This window comes from Sapajus apella, unplaced genomic scaffold (assembly GCF_009761245.1).
Source record: "Sapajus apella isolate SASKATOON/1434 unplaced genomic scaffold, GSC_monkey_1.0 scaffold43, whole genome shotgun sequence".
NCBI classification, from domain to species: domain Eukaryota; kingdom Metazoa; phylum Chordata; class Mammalia; order Primates; family Cebidae; genus Sapajus; species Sapajus apella.
The window spans coordinates 8,969,612-8,989,024 of NW_022436983.1; the positions used below are offsets into that span (position 1 = coordinate 8,969,612).

Sequence of the window (19,413 nt, forward strand, 5' to 3'; positions counted from 1 at the left end):
GAAGGAAGGAAGGAAGGAAGGAAGGAAGGAAGGAAGGAAGGAAGGAAAAGGGAAGAAAAGAAAGGAAGGACGAAAGAGACAGAATGAAAGAAAGAAGGCACTAGCAAGTGTTTTTAAACTAATGTTTCTAAACCAGACTTGTTGATAACACCTTGACCCCAAGCTCTGTGTACATTCTAACGTGAGCTCAGCCAGGAGCGAGTTTTTCAGGAGACTTTTTCTTATGTCTGTTTTCCCCCTCACTGTTTCCTTGTAGTTACCAGCAGCAATTTCTGAGAAAACCTTGACCTTGCTTATGATAGAGTAGGCCTGTTAACTAGAGAAGACCAATGTTAACCTTCCAACTAAAGCCACCTTAAATCAACACACTTTTAAAAAACAAATGAACAAGGCCGGGCACGGTGGCTCACGCCTGTAATCCCAGCACTTTGGGAGGCCGAGGCAGGCAGACCACCTGAAGTTAGGAGTTGAAGACCAGCCTGGCCAACATGGTGAAATCCTATCTCTACTGAAAAAAAAAAAAAAAAATTAGCCGGTTGTGGTGGCGCATGCCTGTAATCCCAGCTACTTGGGAGGCTAAGGCAGGAGAATCGCTTGAACCCGGGAGGGAGAGGTTACAGTGAGCCGAGATCACGCCATTGCACTGCAGCCTGGGCAACAAGAGAGAAACTCTGTCTCAAAAACTAAACAAACAAACAAATAAATATTTAAAAACAAACATAGTAAAACTTTTTTTAACCGAAAGAGCTGACTGCAGTCTTTGCTGCATTTACACGTCATGCGCCGGCCCCTTTAGAGACCTTCTCATTAGCACTGTGGGGGCTGCAAATGCCAAAAGCAGCTCTAACCATCCTCGCGGTACTGAGCAGTTAGTGCACGGTGCAACACGAGCAGGGCTCAAAAGCAGCTTCTCTATTTGTTTATTATGCACAGTATTCAGGAGGTGGACGCAGCCCAAGTGTCCATGGACAGATGAATGGATGCAGAACGTGGTCTGTCCATACAATGGAATATTATTCAGCCATGAAAAGGAAGGACATTCTGACACATGCTACAACATGGATGAATCCTAAGGACATTTTGCTACGTGAAATAAATGAGTCACAAAAGGACAAATGTTGTATGAATCCAGCTATATGAGGGACAAAGAGTACCTAAATTCATAGAAATAGAAAGGGAATGGTGGTTACCAGGGGCTCTGAGGAGACAGGAAGGGAGAGTTATTTCATGAGAGTAAATTTTCACTTTTGCAAGATGAAAAAGTTCTGGAGATCTGTTTCACAGCAGTTACAATATACTTAAAAATACTAAACTGTACGCCTAAAATGGTTAAGGTCGAGAATTTTGTTATGTGTTTTTTTACAGTTAAAAAACAAAAACAGGCTGTGTGTCAGGGCTCATGTGTGTAATCCTAGCACTTTGGGAGGCTAAGGCAGGAGGATCACTTCAGCCCAGGAGTTTGTGACTGGTCTGTGCAACATGGTGAAATCCCATCTCTACAAAAAATACAAAAATTAGCTGGGCCTTGTGGCCTGCACCCGTAGTCCAAGGTATTTGGAAGGCTGAGGCAGGAGGATCACCTAAGCCCTGAAGGTTCGGCCGCAGTGAGCTGTGATCATGCCACTGCACTCCAGCCTGGATGACAGAGTGAGACCTTGTTTTGAAAAAAAAGGAGAAAAGAAACTCAGCTTCCCTCTCTCAACGTCTGGGCTGCACTCCTTGGTGCTGCCTACATTCTCAAGTCCCTAGGTCTCCATGGCTAGAGATCCTGGTGTCCAGTCTAGTCTCCTTGGCTCTGATTGGATCACATGCCCCACCCCTGGCCAATCACTATGGCCAGTGAATGTGGTTTGTTGCTTAGCCACACCCACAACAATGAGCTGAGAGAAGGAGGGAGATTACCCACAGTCTCCAAAAGATGCTGAGGGGTTCTGGCCTGGCCACTGCAGAACTGTTGCCCTTGAGGCATGAGACACAGCCACTCCCCTTAGCACCTGTGCAGTTAGTTGGCATGAGGCACCCTTACCTTAGAGCCTGGCCCACCGAATGTCCCAGCATGAAAGTGGATTCATCCACCACAACCAATAATCTCAACATTTGTGTTCTAGAAGGCTGGGGTAAATTGCATTGGAGTTTACCTGCTGTCACCTTCAGCCCAGTCACTCAGTGAATACTTACTAAACCCGCAGGAAAGGGTAATGGGAATGAGTGAAGCAAGACAGCCCTGAGGATGGGGAGGCACAGGATGGATGGCGAAGTCAGCCCTGGACAGAAGCACAGTGCCTCAGCTTCTGAAACCAAAGAATGGAAGAGAGGGTAGGTGGAGAGGCTGAGATGTTGACAGTGGAGAGAAATGGGAAACTATACATAAGATAACAGAGTTCTAGAACTCTCCCCAGACCCACTCTTGAATACAGATTTCAGGTGGGCTGGTGTCATTATGAATGCCTGGCCGGGTATCTCCAGATGTATTAGTCCGTTCTCACACGGCTATAAGGACATACCGGAAACTGTGCAATTTATAAAGGAAAGATGTTTAATTGGCTTACAGTTCCCCAGGGCTCGGGAGGCCTCAGGAAACTTACAATGATGGCAGAAGGGAAGCAAACATGTGCTTCCTTACATGCCAGCAGCAAGGAGAAGTGCAGAGTGAGGGGATGGGGAAAGCCTCTTATAAAACCATCAGATCTCATGAGAAGTCACTCACTATCACAAGAACAGAATGGAGGTAACTACACCCATGATTCATTTACCTCCCACCAGGTCCCTCCCAAGCCCTCCTAAGGGGATTGTTGGAACTACAGTTCAAGATGGGATTTGGGCAAGAACACAGCCAAACCATGTATCACCAGCTGATCGGAGTTTGATGCCATTATTTCCCAGAACACTCCTCACTGACTCCAAGAAAGAGCCTTGTGGGGAAATGCATGGAATCCCTGAGCAGCTGTAGACACACTGCAGCTTGGAGATTAGAATCCTGAGTGAATGGAGGGGCCTCCTCTTGAATAAAACCCAGCTGAAGTTCTAGGAAGTGCTGTCCGCCGGAGCTCTGATTTTGGAAGCATTCTGTCCTGTTCCTCGTTGCGTGTGTCTGAGCTCCTATTCTCTCTGGGCTACAGAAGGAGAACCCTGAGCCCTGGGAAAATAGGGATGAGACCCTGCCTAGGAAACAAACTCTTTGAATTTAGCTCTTACCTGGAAAGTGTTATTTCTGCCGAAAGAATTGGGAGACAGAGGAGGGGGGAGAGAGAAAGAGAGAGAGGAGGAAGAGGCCGTCCGATCTTGATCGCAGTTCTCTGTCCACCACTTCCTGCACCGGGTAAATTCCTTAACCTCTCCAAGCCTCACTTCTAACACAGGAATAAGGAGAACCCTCACACAAAGGGTCATGGTGAGGAATCAATAGCTTGGTGCAATAAGTGGTATTGCTCATCAATGGCATCATTCAACCACTAGGCACCGTGGAGAAACCACCACTAAAGCAAAAGCCAGGCGTCAGCACCACTCCAGGTTTGCTGGCCCACCGTTAGGTGGATTTTGACGTGCTCTCCGCTGAAAGTAGTTGCAACATCTTCCCCAGGGCTTCTGCCAGAGTCGGGTGTACTGGTGTGGAAAAGCAAAGGCGAATTAGACAATCAGCATCCCTGCAACCCCAGAGCTCTGAATTTTGAGGGATAGACAGACCCACAGTGTGGACAGAAAGAGAAAAGGCTGTGGAGTCCCAGGGAGCTGGGCTGGAATCTCAGTGACTGCCTTGTTCTGTTATTTTGACCAACATTTGAGGACCTACTAGGTATGAGCCAATCCATTTATTCTAGGGGCTGTGGATACAGCGGTAAGAAAGATAGATGCAAAGTCCCTAATCCCTTAGAGGGGCATTCTCCTGGCTCAGAGGCTCAATACCACATCTGTGTTGTTGGGGGTCACTTGGCCTTGCCCAGCCTGTGTCCTCTGAGTGTTGACATCACAGAGTGTTGAATGTATTAAATGAGTTAACGCAGGTGACTCTTTCAGCAGGGTGCCTGGGTAAAGGATGCACTCACTAAATGGTGGTGTTGATATGCGCTGTGTGGCCCAGGCAAGGACCCCCATCCCAAACTTGAAGAGAGTCCAGGAAGACTTCCTGGAGGAAGTGACTCATTGTTTTTTTGTTTGTTTGGTTTTGGGACAGGTTCTCATTCTGTCACCCAGGATGGAGTGCAGTGGTGCTATCACTGCTCACTGCAGCCTCAACTTCCTGGGCTCAGGTGAGCCTCCCACCTCAGGCTCTCGAGTAGCTGGGACTACAGATGCAGGCCACAAGGCCCAGCTAATTTTTCGTATTTTTTGTTGAGGCAGGGTTTTGCCATGTTGCCCAGGCTGGCCTCAAACTCCTGAGCTTAAACTAGCTAACCTCCCACTTTGGCCTCCCAAAGTATTGGGATTACAGGTATGCACCTCCATGTCTGACCGGAAATGACTCATAAACCAAGACCTCAGGCAGCAATTCCGTGGCTGGGACAAAGGAATGGAGACCCTCCCAGGTGGTCATAACCTCCCCTGACCCTTGTCTGCCCCTGCAGGTCTCCTACCCATGGATGAGGGGCCCAGTACCATGGCCAGGGCCACACCCACCTCATGCCACACAGCGGCCGAACCAGGGCACCCCGCCACATATCCCCTTCCACCAGGGCATCCAGCCAGCACCAGTGCAAAGGAGCTGGTCCCAGGGCTTCCCCAGACCCACCACGGTCCCCCCAGCCTCCCACCGGCGGCCTGTGAGCGCCAGAGAGGAGATGTTCTCATTCGTGGTGGATGGTGCCCGCAAGCCCTCCATCATCAAGCAAGGTAAGCATCAGGGCTGCCCTTGGTGGCTTGGGGGTGGATTCACAGCCATATGGATGGGTCTTGGTTTTGCCTTACTTTTTGATTCTAAAAGTAGAACATGTTCAATGGTAAAAAATAACAATAAATTCAGGAGAAGCAGAAAGTAAGAAACCGTTAAAAATCAGCCGTAATCCTTATCCCCAGGGTCTACCTGTTGACTCTCTGGTCCCTCCAGCCTCCATGCTGTGTCAGTACACACACACCAGTACGCCTGCAGTGGGTGCGCACCTCTGTGCCTGTGTACACGTGAGTGTGTCCCGGGATCTGCATCACACTTTGACTCAGACGTGCAAGTATATTAGTGATTGTAAACCCCTTTGCCCCCAACAGCCCCAGGAGGTTTTCAAATATTTTGTCACCATGTCACAGGTGAGGGGAGACTGAAGCCTATCAAGGAAAAGATTCCCCGGAGGAAATATATTCAGTCCCAGCTAATCTCTTGTTTTTCAGTCGCATTTAAGGCTGGTGAGCTCAGTGACGGCCCGGTCACAGCCTGGTCACTTTGGAACACACACCGCCTTCAGGGTTTCCTTCCTTCCCCACTGACCCCCTTGAAAGCCTCATGGTACTTGGGAAGGAAACTTCTCATCTGTCACTGTCCTCTTGGCCTCAGCAACCTCACTGGCAGAAGAGCTGGTCAGTTTAGTCCCAGGCACGGTTCCCAGAGCTCCCCCATGGCCTCTGGCACCAAGGTCCATTCTCTGTCCTCTTTGTCCCAGCTCCAGACCCCTCTGAGTCCCCAAGTATCCCTCAGCGGCTTCCACATCTTCCCCCGGTCTTGCTCAAGACCGTTCACCTAGTCAGCTTCCTCAGTCACTAAAATAATAGTTATTATTGTGACATATGCAAACGGAAGAGCAAATGCACTGCGTCTCCACAGTGCACGTCGTCGTCATCATCAAATGCGCCGCCGCACACCTACCACCTGCAGTGAAAGTGGCCTCAGCCATTTCCCACCCACATTTTAGTACGAACAGTTTTTTTTTTTTTTTTTTTTTTTTGAGATGGAGTTTCACTCACGTTACCCAGGCTGGAGTGCAATGGCGCGATCTCGGCTCACCGCAACCTCCGCCTCCTGGGTTCAGGCAATTCTCCTGCCTCGGCCTCCTGAGTAGCTGGGATTACAGGCACGTGCCACCATGCCCAGCTAATTTTTTGTAGTTTTAGTAGAGACGGGGTTTCACCATGTTGACCAGGATGGTCTTGATCTCTTGACCACGTGATCCACCCGCCTCGGCCTCCCAAAGTGCTGGGATTACAGGCGTGAGCCACCGTGCCCGGCCAGTACGAACAGTTTTTAAACATACAGCAAGGTAAAAAGAATGTCACAGTGCCCCCACCCCACCTAAATCTACCGTACTATACTCTTTTTTCTTTTCTGAGACAGAGCCTTGCTGTGTTGCCCAGGCTGGAGTGCAGTGGCACCATCTCCATCTCCTGGGTTCAAGTGATTTTCTTGCGTCAGCCTCTCAAATAGCTGCGATTACAGGCACGTACCATCATGCCTGGCTAATTTGTGTATTTTTAGTAGAGATGAGGTTTTGTCATGTTGGCCAGGTTGGTCTCAAACTCCTGACCTCAACTGACCCACCCATCTGGATCTCCCAAAGTGCTGGGATTACAGGCATCAGCCAACCGCACCTGACCCATTTTGCTATACTCTTATTATATATATCTGTCTGTCTATCAAACATTCTGTTAATTCATTAATCCACCTTAATTTTGAATACATTTTAAAATAAGTTACCTACAGCTGTAGACTTCCTCCTAAACATTTAGCAGGTATAGCATCAACTAGAGTTCAACAGTTTTTGTCTTTTTGTGTAAAATTAACATACAGTGTGTACTAGTTACCAATTTATAACCAACTACCCTAAAATGTAGCAGGCTAAACAAACAGAAACCCTGTGCCTTATCTTATGCCATTTCTGTGGGTCAGGCATTTGGGTGGAGCTTGGCAGGATGGCTGTGGCTCAGGGACTCTCAGGAGGTTTGCATTAAGCTTTCGACCAGAGCTGTGGTCCTCTGAAGGCCTGCCTGGGGTTGGGGACACATCTCCTGGGAAGTTGATGCACATGCGTGTGGGAGGAGGCCTCAGTTCCTCACTAGCTGAGAGCAGGAAGTCTCAGTTCGTCACCACTGCCACCTCTCCTAGGCTGCTTGAGTCTCCTCATAAAATGGCCACCAGCTTCCTCCAAAAGAGCGGTCCTAGAGAGAAAAGCAGCAGCCAAAATGTCTCTTAAGATCCAGCCTGAGGAGTCAAATCCATCATTTCTGCAGTAGCCTTGGTTACATAGAAGCTCTGTTATGGCTGAATTGTGCCCTCTCAAAATGTCTATGTTGAAGCCCTAATCCCCAGTACCACAGAACCTAACTGTATTTAGAGAATGCCCGCCTTTCTTCTGCCTTTCTTTTTCCCTCCCCTCCCCTCCCTTCCCCTCCCCTCCCCTTCTCTTCCCTCCTCTCCCCTCCCCTCCCCTCCCCTCCCCTTCTCTTCCCTCCTCTCCCCTCCTCTCCCCTCCCCTCCCCTTCCCTTCTCTTCCCTCCTCTCCCCTGCCCTCCCCTCCTCTCCTCTTCCTTCCCGTCCTCTTCCCTTCCCTCCTCATCTCTCTTTCTGTCTCTCTTTCTGTCTTTCTTTCATTTTGAAACCAATTCTCACTCTGTCACCCAGGCTGGAGTGCAGTGGAACAGTCCCGGCTCACGGCAGCCTCCGCCTCCCAGGTTCAAGTGATTCTCCTGCCTTAGCCTCCCGAGTAGCTGGGATTACAGGCACCCACCGTCACGCCTGGCTAATTTTTGTATTTTTAGTAGAGATGGGGTTTCTCCATGTTGGGCAGGCTGGTCTCGAACTCCTAACCTCAAGTGACCTACCCGCCTCAGCCTCCCAAAGTGCTGGGATTGCAGGCATGAGTCAATGTGCCCCGCTGAGAATGCCTTTAAAGAGGTAACTAAGGTAAAATGAGGTCGTTAGGTGGGGCCTAATCCAATCTGTTGTCCTTGCGAGAAAAGGCGATTAGGACACAAGCAACACCAGAGGAAACACCATGTGAGGACATAGTGAGAAGGCAGCCATCTGCAGGCCAAGGAGAGGCCTCAGGAGAAACCACCCGGCTAACACCTTGGTCTTGCAACCTCTAAAACTTGAGAAAATCAATTTCAGCCAGGTGTAGTGGCTCACCCCTGTAATCCCAGCAGTTTGAGAGGCTGAGGCAGGAATATCCCTTGAGGCCAGGAGTTCAAGACCAGCTGGGGAAACATAGCAAAACCCCATCTCTATTTTAAAAAGAAAGAATTAAAAATTTAATAAAGGAAAATTAATTTCTGTTATTAAGCCCCCCAGTCTGTGGTATTTTGTTGTGGCCACTTGAGCATATTAATGCAAGCTTAATCCAGCATTGGAGAAGACTATAGAGCCATGAATACAGGGACCAGGGCCATCTTGGAAACTGGCTGCCACTCAATGAAACGCACAGATCTTGAGTGAACACTCACTGCATTTTGACAATGGTATACACCTATGTAACCCAAACCCCTCTCAAGAACATCACCATCACCCCAGGAAGCTCCCTCAGGTCGCTTCCAAGTCACTTCCCAACCCCTAACCCCAGAGGTAACCACTCTTCCAAATTCTTTTTCCGCCATGGATTACAGATTCCTGTTCTAGATTCTCAAATAAGTGGAATCATGTGGTGTGTGTTTTTCATGTGAGGCTTTTTTCACTCAGCATATTTCTGAGATTCATCCATTTGGCTGTATGTCTTACACGTTGCTCCTTGTTACCGTTCAGTCACATTCCATGAACCCGTATCACAGATTCTCTTTATCCATTCTTCCACTGGTGGACATGGGTGCTGTTTCTTTTTTCACTCGGTCGTTGACGAGTGGATGTCTCCCCCGTTTCTCTAGGGCCATGTTGAACTTGGGAAGTGAATAAGCCACGAACTGTCCTGTCTATGGCTTTGAGGCCCCCAGATCTCCCTGGGCTCCACCACTACAGCCTCCCACTGGGGTACCACCTGGGTTGAGAAGGCACCGTGATGTCCACTCCCAAACTTCCACCACATTCCCCTGATTTGGAGAGGGGCTTTCACCTTCCTGTAGTGAGGAGTTCCCTTGTGTGAGACCCGGGCCTCTCTGCTCCAGGCTTAGGAGAAAACTCCCAGCTCCAGTCCTCCAGGTTGGCTCTTCATTGAAGGCACCCATTTTTGAGGAATCTGGGGAAACCCTTTCCTCTCTTAACAGAGCTGGACTCTTCAAACAAAATTGTTTTGTTTCTAGACCATTGCCTTGCTTTAGCTTTGAAAAATTCTACGTGGAAACACAAAGCAAGGAACTTAATTGTTCTGGGTCAGGGTTTCTCAGTCTTGGCTTGCTGACATGTGGGGCCAGGTAATCGTTTGTCATGGGGCTGTCCGGAGCATTGTTTTTGAGACAGAGGCTCGCTCTGTCGCCCAGGCTGGAGTGCAGCGGCGTACTCTTGGCTCACTGCAACCTCTATCTCCCAGGTTCTAGCAATTCTTCTGCCTCAGCCTCCCAAGTAGCTGGAATTCAGGTGCCCACCACCATGCCTGGCAAATTTTTGTATTTTTAGTAGAGATGGATTTTTGCCATGTTGGCCAGGCCGGTCTTGAACTCCTGTCCTCAAGTGACCAGCCCGCCTCAGCCTCCCAAAGTGCTGGGATTACAGGTGTGAACCACCAGGCCTGGCCCAGCCTGTGCATTGCTGAGTGTTTAGCAACATTCCTGGCTTCTACCCACAAGATGCTTCTAGCAGTTCTCCCCCCACTCAAGCTGTGATACTCGAAATTGTCCCCAGACATACGAAATGTCCCCAGAGGGGACAGACTTGCCCTGGTCAAGGCCCCCTGTCTTGGTGGTGCTCGCCCTTCTCCAGCAGGCAGTGAGGCCACAGCTCCAAGGCCAAATCTTAATGGCAAAGCTCATACAGGTGAGGGAGAAAGAATTAGAATAGAGAGCAGAAATGCATGAGGTGATTTTTATTTTTTTTATTTTTTTTTATTTTTTATTTATTTATTTATTTTTTTTTTGAGACGGAGTTTCACTCTTGTTACCCAGGCTGGAGTGCAATGGCCCAATCTCGGCTCACCGCAACCTCCACCTCCTGGGTTCAGGCAATTCTCCTGCCTCAGCCTCCTGAGTAGCTGGGATTACATTACAGGCACGTGCCACCATGCCCAGCTAATGTTTTGTATTTTTAGTAGAGACGGGGTTTCACCATGTTGACCAGGATGGTCTCGATCTCTTGACCTCGTGATCCACCCGCCTCGGCCTCCCAAAGTGCTGGGATTACAGGCGTGAGCCACCGCGCCCGGCATGAGGTGATTTTTAAAGATCTCATCCTGATTTATATATACTGTCAATAATGGAATAATAGTGGGATTGTTTGACCCTAACACTGGTATCCTACTTTTTAAAATTTAACACTGTATGATGAAGGTCAATACATTGACTGCATAAGGGTTGAGAGTACAGGCTCTGAGTCAGACAAACCTGGGTTCAGATCTTCACTCCACACTTACCAGCTGCGGGACCTTGGCCAAGTTCTTGACATCCCGGTGCCTCAGAGCCCTCACTTACATAATACGATATGAATGCCATGTCTCTAGTTGTTATGCTGAATTTTTATTGTTGTATTGTTATTTTTTATTGGGTTTAAAAAATATATTTTTGGCCGGGTATGGTGGCTCCCACCTGTAATCGCAGCGCTGTGGGAGGCTGAGACAGGAGGCTCACTTAAGCTTAGAGGTTTGAGACAGCCTGGATAACATAGCAAAATCCCATCTCTACAAAAAATTAAATTAGCCAAACATGGTAGCATGCACCTGTAGTCCCAGCTACTTGGGAGCCTGAGGTGGGAGGATCAGTCGAGCCCAGAAGGTCGAGGTCGCAGTGACCCATGATCGTGCTACTGCACCCTAGCCTGGGTGACAGAGCAAGACCTTCTCTGTCTGTCTGTCTCTCTTTCTCTAAATATATATGTGTGTGTGTTTGTGTGTGTGTGTGCACGTGTGTGTATGGAAAATATATATATGTAGAAAATACATATATATATTTAGAATATATATATATATGTAGAAAATACATATATATATTTAGAATATATATATATATATTTTTTTTCTAATCCACAGTTGGTTGACTCCACAAATGTGGAGCCCACACATATGGAGGCCCAGCTGTATCTATTTCTTGTTATAAATCCCAATATCACAGAACCAGATATAAATAAGACTTTGTGGGCCATACAGCCTGTGTTGCAGCTACTCAGCTCTGTGTTTGTGGCACAAAAGCAGCCGTAGATGACATACATGAGTAATGTGGCCGCGTTCCAGGAAACTGCCCCTTCCGTCACAGGCGCTGGGCTGGATTCAGCCCCAGCCAGGGCTGTAGTTTGCCGACCCCGGCTCCACCTCACATTTCACTCACTTCTCCCAGTAGCCCTTTATGATAGAGACTCTTCATACCCCTGAATGGTATGTGAGGAAACTCAGGTTAAAAGAGATTAAATGACCTGCCCGAAGTCACCAGCTCTTCTGTGGCACAGGAAAAAGGTCTGGAAAGAAACACAGCACGGTGGGTGACAGCACAGTTAGTGCAGGAGGAGGGAATGAGGTGGCCCTTTCTCTTTCTAGTCCTTCTGTGATGCTTTCACTGCTTTTCAGTGAGCTCACACACAGCAGTTTGTCATTTTTAAATTACATAAAATGTCAGTCTCTGGGGAGAAACAAACAGGAAGGCTAATGTGAACGTATTCTTCAGGCCTCGGTGAAACTCATGATGTCTTTTGTGCTCTCTGCTGATCTCACGCCTTAGTGTGGACCAATGCCAGGAAACCGTCAGAACAGTCAGTGGCCGAGGGGATTCCTGGGGTTCCCAGCGCGGAGATTTATATGGAGCAGGACCTGGCCCAGCAGGAAAAGGTGAGGGAGGGGCCTGGGGAGGGGCGGAGCTGCAGCAGCAATCGCACTGCAGAGGAACTCCCCATACCTGTTCCCTTCTGTGACCCAGAAGTGCCCTTATCCTGCTTCCAGGAAACCACGTCTTATTCCCAGAACATTCAACCAAATGTTTTCTTCTAAATTACAACCTCCGCAACCACTGTTTATTAAGCACCTACTGGGAGCTAGGCTGCGTCCTGTGTACTTGACATTCATTCATTCATTTAATCTTTGCTGTCTTCAAAATAGATTTTTTTAATCACCCTCACTTAACAATGAGGAAACTGGAGCTCAGAGAGGTTAAGTAATTTGCCGAAGGTTGCATAGTACAAGGGGCAGAATTGGGATTCCAACCCAGGTCTGGTTAACTTCTAAACTGGTGATGGAATCCACCACTCTTCCATCACCAGCTTTGAAGTTAAACAGACCTGAGTTAACCTCCCTAGCAGGAGGAGGTGAGAGCTGAGGTCAGAGATGGCCGAGCAAATGAGAAAGACTTGTTAAAGAACCAGAGAGGTGTAGACAGGAAGAGACAGAGGCCAGAACAGATGAATGTCAGCAAACCTGGGGAGGCTGGATCCAGGTTGATTTCACCTCCGTTAGCCACAACCTGAAAATTGTATTGTAATTGACTACTTTTGCACCAACCTAATACTAAAAGCAATAGTCCAACCATGCCTTGATTCCCCTAAAGATCAGGGCCTGAGCCTGCAGCAATTCTTAGAGTTCATAAGGAGCAGAACCACCTGGAGCTCCAGGAATCTGCAGCAATGTTGAGTAAGGTGAGAAGCCAGGTTTGGATGCTCTGTCAGTTAACCAGCTGGCCCGAAACTTAGTGGCTTAAAACAGCAATTTAGTCCGGGCGCAGTGGCTCACACCTGTAATCCCAGCACTTTGGGAGGCTGAAGCGGGTGGATCACAAGGTCAGGAGTTTGAGACCAGCCTGGCCAATAAGGTGAAACCCCGTCTCTACTAAAAAAAATACCAAAAAAATTAGCTGGGTGTGGTGGCACGTGCCTGTCATCCCAGCTACTCGGGAGGCTGAGGCAGGAGAATTGCTTGAACCCAGGAGGCAGAGATTGCAGCGAGCCGAGATCACGCCACTGCACTCCAGCCTGGGCAACAAAGCAAGACTCTCTCTAAAAAAAAAAAAAAAAAAAAAAAAACCAGCAATTTATTTCCCACAATTCTATGGGTTGCCTTGGAAGATTCTCCTGCTAGTGTCTTCTGGCCTCACTCAGGTAACTGCATCAGCCAGTGGCATGGCAGGGGCCGATGGTCTCAGAAGGCCTCATTCCCATGTCAGAGACCTCGATTAGGACACCTGGAATTGGTTTGTTTTTGTTTTTGTTTTTTCAATTTCTTCCCGTAGACAGATTTATTTATCTTATTTTTTTGAAGTTTTTATAGAGTTTTTATTAGTTTTCTTTTTTAAAATTTTTCCATAAGTTATTGGGGTACAGGTGGTATTTGGTTACATGAGTAAACTAACACAGCCACTGTGGAAAACAGCATGGAGATTCCTTAAAGAACTAAAAGTAGAACTACCATGGGATCCGGCAATCCCACTACTGGGTATCTACCCAGAGGAAAAGAAGTCATTATTCGAAAAAGACACTTGCACACACATGTTTATAGCGGCACAGTTCACAATTGCAAAATCACGGAACTAACCCAAATGCCCATCTATCAATGAGTGGATAAAGAAACTGTGGTATATATATTCAATGGAATACTACACAGCCATAAAAAGGAATGAATTAACAGCATTTGCAGTGACCTGGATGAGATTGGAGACTATTATTCTAAGTGAATTAACTCAGAAATGGAAAACCAAGCATCATATGTTCTCACTGATATGTGGGAGCTAAGCTATAAGAACACAAAGGCATAAGAATGATAATGGACTTTGGGCAGTTGCGGGGAAGAGTGGGAAGGGGATGAGGGATAAAAGACTACTAATATGGTGCAGCGTACACTGCTTGGGTGATGGCGCACCAAAATCTCACCACTAAAAATCACCGCTAAAGGACACCTGGAATTGTGAGACCTCTCTGCACATGGTTCTTCATCCCGGGCTTCCTCATAATATAGTGGTCTCTGGGTTTCCAGAGGGCCAGGACAGAAGCTGTACAGCCTCCTGAGAACTTGCTTGGAGACCACTCAGCATCACGTCCGTCACTTCCTGTTGGTCAAAGCAGATCACGGGGCCAGCCTAGATTTAGGGGCTGGGAAAATAGACTCCACTGCTTGATGGCAGGAGCTGCAGAGCGTTTGTAGCCATTTTTAACCCACCACGGTTGTTAAGCTGGAACTAAGATGTAACCACATTTCTAAATTTTTACTATTTATGAACTATTTATGCCCGGACTTACCAGGACTTCTTCAAGTGCAAGTGATAACAAACAAATTGGTTTAAGAAAAAATAGGCTGGGCAGTGGCTCACGCCTGTAATCCCAGCACTTTGGGAGGCCAAGCAGGAGGATCACTTGAGCCCAGGATTTCAAGATCAGCCTGGGCAACATAGCAAGACTCCATCTCTGCAAAACAAAAACAAAAACAAAAAAAACCCAAAAAATAAAAACTTAGCCATGCGTAGTGGACCTTGCCTATAGTCCCAACTACTAGGGAGGCTGAGGTGGGAGAATCACTTGAGCCCAGGAGATCAAGGCTGCAGTGAGCTGTAATTGCATAACTATGCTCCAGTCTGGGTAACAGAGCAAGACCCTGTCTCAAAAAAAAAAAAAAAAAAAAAAAAGAATAAAAGCATTTACTGGCTTATTTATTGGAAAATGTAAAGGCCAACCAGCTTCAGGCACGACTGGATCCAGGAGCTTCAATGATCAGACTGCTCCTCGCTGTCAGTTTCTCTACTATTTCCCTAATAGTTCTGCTTTCTGCAGCAGGCTGGCTTCTTATGTTGGAAAACAAGACTGTAGACAAAGTGAAGTTCATGTTTAAAGCCTATGATCCAAAAGGAAGCAAGAGCTTCTTCCTCTTGTAAGTAATACATGAAATCTCTGAGAAAATGCCAGTTGACCAGCCTGGGTCACGTGCACATGGTAGGTGGGACAGGAAGGATTATTGCACATCACTGACCCTTCTACCAAGACCATGTGAGGGGTGCTCCCTCAAGGAAGTCACAGGGTCCTCACCAGAAAGGCAGGAACCATAGCTGTGCACCAAGAGCTGGAACCTTCTCCATACTTCAGCGCCCAGCATGAGCGTGGCACACAGTAGATGCTCAATACACGTTTGTTGTGTGGATGCTGAACAAGCACCTGGCTGGAAATGGAGCCGTTGGGTAACTCATTGGATGAAGGAAGGGGCTGCCCAGAGCATGGAATCTGTTTGAGGCTGACCTTCGAAATATTTCCACAAGTACGCACAGGGACCCAGAAACAGACCCCGGGCAGCAGTGGGCTCCATCATGACCAAAACCTAGAAGGTCAAGCTCCCCAGGGTAGGTCTAGAAACTGCCCACCTGCTTCCTTTCAACCAGCAGAAAATTGCACGGAGAGCAGGGTTTCCTCTCAAAGTAACTGATCAGGAACTAGCTGCCTATGGAACACATCAGAGAATTTTGGTTTTCAGTCCTCCTGATATCTTATTAAAGGGTTCTGGTGAGAAGTTTGAGGGATTTTTCCCCCTTTTTTGGGAAACCTAACAAATTCTTCGGCTACAGTGCTTTTTCTTTTGGAGAGATGGAGGACTGGGTTAATGACACCTGTGGGTATAGGCTGCCAAGCTCAAAGCTTTTTCCAGCCTGGAATTTACAAGAGCCTAGACACATAAATCACCATTCCTCTCTCATTTATTTTTCATGACTCGGTTACCTGGAATAAATTTTTATGTGAATAACCAAAAGAGGCAGGGAATTACAGAAGAAGGGAAAGAGGAAAAGCGATATCAGAATGTATTAAATGTGTAAAGTTAAATAGCCCCGTTATGGTCAGAATGTGGTTGAATAGAGTCATTTCCTTAATTACCTTTCCTTCGTCCACAGATGCTGGACTGAGGCCTGGTAAGTTAATTCCTAAAAATATTATAAATAAACTTTCTGGCAACAAAAATTCCCAAGCGGGTTGGTGGCTCTTAATGTGAAAGTGTAATTTTAGGGGAAAGGAAAGTTTCTGTCCCTCTAAGGTATGCACATGCATTATAGGAGTCTATATGCAAGTAGGCATTTTAACCAAACTCTGGTCTCTGAGTTTCCAAGTGACAAAGAGAGCCCCAAAGTCTGCCTTTTCCCTGCCTGCCTGCTCTCACTTTCCCAAAAGAATCACACTATAATTTTCCTACCTTTTTTTATTTTTTTGAGACAGAGTTGCACTCTTGTCACCCAGGCTGGAGTGCAATGGCATGGTCTTGGCTCACTGCAACCTCTGCTTCCCAGGTTCAAGCGATTCTCCTGTCTCAGTCTCCCAATTAGCTGGGATTACAGGCGCCCACCACCATGCCCAGCTAATTATTTTTAGTAGAGACAGGGTTTCACCTCAGGGGATCCACCTGCCTCAGCCTCCTAAATTGCTGGGATTACAGGTGTGAGCCACTGTGCCCATCCCCTACCTTTTTTTAATGAGCTCAGCCTTATACCTAGTACCACACCTAGTGTGCTTCCCATCTGATTTCCACCCAGGATGAAATAATTCTCCTGCTGGGAAAAGAGATCAGCCGTCTCTCAGATTATGAAATCGAATCCAAATATAAAGACGTCATAATAGCAAACCTGCAGAACGAAGTGGTGGAGCTGAGTCAGAAGCTGTCGGAGACCTCTACCTCCAGGCAGACTGAGAGGGAGATCACGCAGAAGTGTCAGGTTCTGGATGAAGACATCGACAAACAGAAAGAGATCCAGAGCTTGAAAAGCCAGGTGGGTGGATTCCGAGAGGTACAGCACGGCCCTCAGGCCAAGGCCCGGGAGGCCCCAGGAGCACCAACCCAGGTGACCCACCCAGAATTAGGGAACGGGCGGTCAGTGGAGCATGGTGGTTAAGAACACAAATCCACAAGGCTGAGAGACTTGGGCAGTTTCCTAGCATGGTAAGAACAAGATCAGCATTTGTTCAGCACCGGCCACGTGCACGAACTAGTGCAAAGCACTTTAACTTATTTATTTACTATAATTATTATTATTGTTTTGAGATGGAGTTTCGCTCTTGTTTCCCAGGCTGGAGTACAATGGCGCGATCTTGGCTCACTGCAACCTCTGCCTACCAGATTCAAGCGATTCTCCTGCCTCAGCCTCCCAAGTAGCTGGGATTACAGACATGTGCCACCATGCCTGGCTAATTTTGTATTTTTAGTAGAGACAGGGTTTCTCCATGTTGATCAGGGTGGTCTTGAACTCCCTACCTCAGGTGATCCACCCACCTCGGCCTCCCAAAGTGTTGGAATTACAGGCATGAGCCACCATGCCCAGCCCTTTGACTTATTTAAACTTCACAATCCTCTGACACATCCATTCTACAGATGAAAAATCTAAGGCAGGCCCAGGCTGGCGTGGCGGCTCATGCCTGTAATCCAGCACTTTGGGAGACTGAGGCTGGTAGATCCCTTGAGGTCAGGAGTTCAAGACCAGCCTGGCCAATATGGCGAAACCCCGTCTCTATTAAAAAGACAAAAATTTGTGGCGATTCCTCAAGGACCTAGAAATAGAAATTGCATTTGACCCAGCAATCCCATTACTGGGTATATATCCAAAGGATTACAAATCGTTCTACTATAAGGACATGTGCACACGAATGTTCATTGCAGCACTGTTTACAATAGCAAAGACCTGGAACCAACCCAAATGCCCATCGACGATAGACTGGATAGGGAAAATGTGGCACATATACACCATGGAATATTATGCAGCCATCAAAAACGATGAGTTTGGGTCCTTTGTAGGGACATGGATGAACCTGGAAACCATCATTCTCAGCAAACTGACAGGAGAGCAGAAGATCAAACACCGCATGTTCTCACTCATAGGCGGGTGTTGAACAATGAGAACACATGGGCACAGGGAGGGGAGCACTACACACTGGGGCCAGTTGCGGGGAAATAGGGGAGGGACGGTGGGGGGTGAGGAGATGGGGAGAGATAGCAAGGGGAGAAATGCCAGATGTAGGTGATGGGGAGGAAGGCAGCAAATCACACTGCCACGTGTGTACCTATGCAACAATTTTGCATGTTCTTCACATGTACCCCAAAACCTAAAATGCAATAAAATAAATAAATGGGGGAAAAAAAATGTGCCAGGCGTGGTGGTGCACACCTATAATTAGCCCAACTACTTCGGAAGCTGAGGCTGAACCCGGGAGGCGGAGGTTGCAGTGAGCTGAGATCATGCCACTGCACTCCAGCCTGGGTGACAGAGTGAGACCCTGTCTCAAAAGAAAAAAACAAAAGTCTCAAGTCAGGCCCAGAGACACCCGGGAACTGCTTACAGCTTGCACAGCATGAGAGAGGTGGCAGTACGATTTGAACTCAGATCTGCTTTCTTACAGACCCCATGTTCTCACCCCGATTTCCTATTCCCCCACAATGCTGTCACTTCAGTGATTGCTTCTCACCCCAATCCAGCCCCGGCCAGGGAGAGCTGTGGGCAGTTAGCTAAGTGGGGAGAAGGAACCCCGCAGTGTTCCAAACACAGAGGCCTTTACCAAACCCCGAAGGCAGTTAGTTTCTGGTTCACTTACAGGGAATTGCATCAAACAAAAATTCTTCCCCTGGAACTTCTGAATTTACCAGTCATGTTCCTTTCTCTTGAAACTTGATTCATATTCTTTTTTTTTTTAACTTTAAAATTGACCAGTGATATTGTATATCAATTGTATCTCAACAAAGTTGTTAAAAGAGAAACAGGCCACTGGTGAATTTCACCCTCCATGCATCATGCTGCTTAAACAGTGGCTGTCCCTTGAGCCTCTGTTCGCTGATTCACTGCTTTGGCCTCTCCCTTCTGTGCGCAATTCAGGGTGCATAGTTTAAGCCCTGGAAAAAGCCCTCGGGTAGACATGGTGAACCTAGGAGAGTCTTTCAGGGTCTATAAGCTCCGCAAGGGCAAGGGCTAGGCGTAGTTACCTTCCAGAATAGGACAGTATCTGTTCATTTGTTCATTCATTCATCTATCCACTCATCTGTTCATTCAAATACTTGTTGAGTGACGACCCGGTGCCAGGCCCTCCTCTGGGCTCTGGGAATTCGGCAGAGAACAAGGCTGACCTGATCCTTGTCTTCCTACAGTCGTGTTCCGATGAGGGAGACAGAGTAGACAAGAAGAGAGACAAACATATGCCCTAATATTGAAGCAGTGACCCTCCTTCAGACCTGTTTTTGAAAGAACAATGAAAGTAGCTGGTCCTGGCCAGGCGAGGTGGCTCATGCCTGTAATCCCAGCACTTTGGGAGGCCGAGGCGGGTGGATCACGAGGTCAAGAGATCGAGACCATCCTGGTCAACATGGTGAAACCCCGTCTCTACTAAAACTACAAAAAATTAGCTGGGCATGGTGGCGCGTGCCTATAGTCCCAGCTACTCAGGAGGCCGAGGCAGGAGAATTGCCTGAACCCAGGAGGCGGAGGTTGCGGTGAGCCGAGATC

The 19,413-nt window shown here is 47.7% G+C and overlaps 1 protein-coding gene across 13 annotated transcripts in view; it reads left to right on the plus strand.

The window, feature by feature from the left end:
* FHAD1 (forkhead associated phosphopeptide binding domain 1) overlaps positions 1-19,413 on the plus strand; it is a 160,279-nt gene that overhangs the window by 45,091 nt on the left and 95,775 nt on the right. For all 13 annotated transcript variants that reach the window (XM_032300467.1, XM_032300474.1, XM_032300468.1 and 10 more), the window contains exons 4-6: positions 4,563-4,827; positions 11,701-11,807; positions 16,465-16,698. In XM_032300467.1, the coding sequence (XP_032156358.1) occupies positions 4,563-4,827; positions 11,701-11,807; positions 16,465-16,698 (606 nt within the window). The remainder of the gene's footprint in view (positions 1-4,562; positions 4,828-11,700; positions 11,808-16,464; positions 16,699-19,413) is intronic.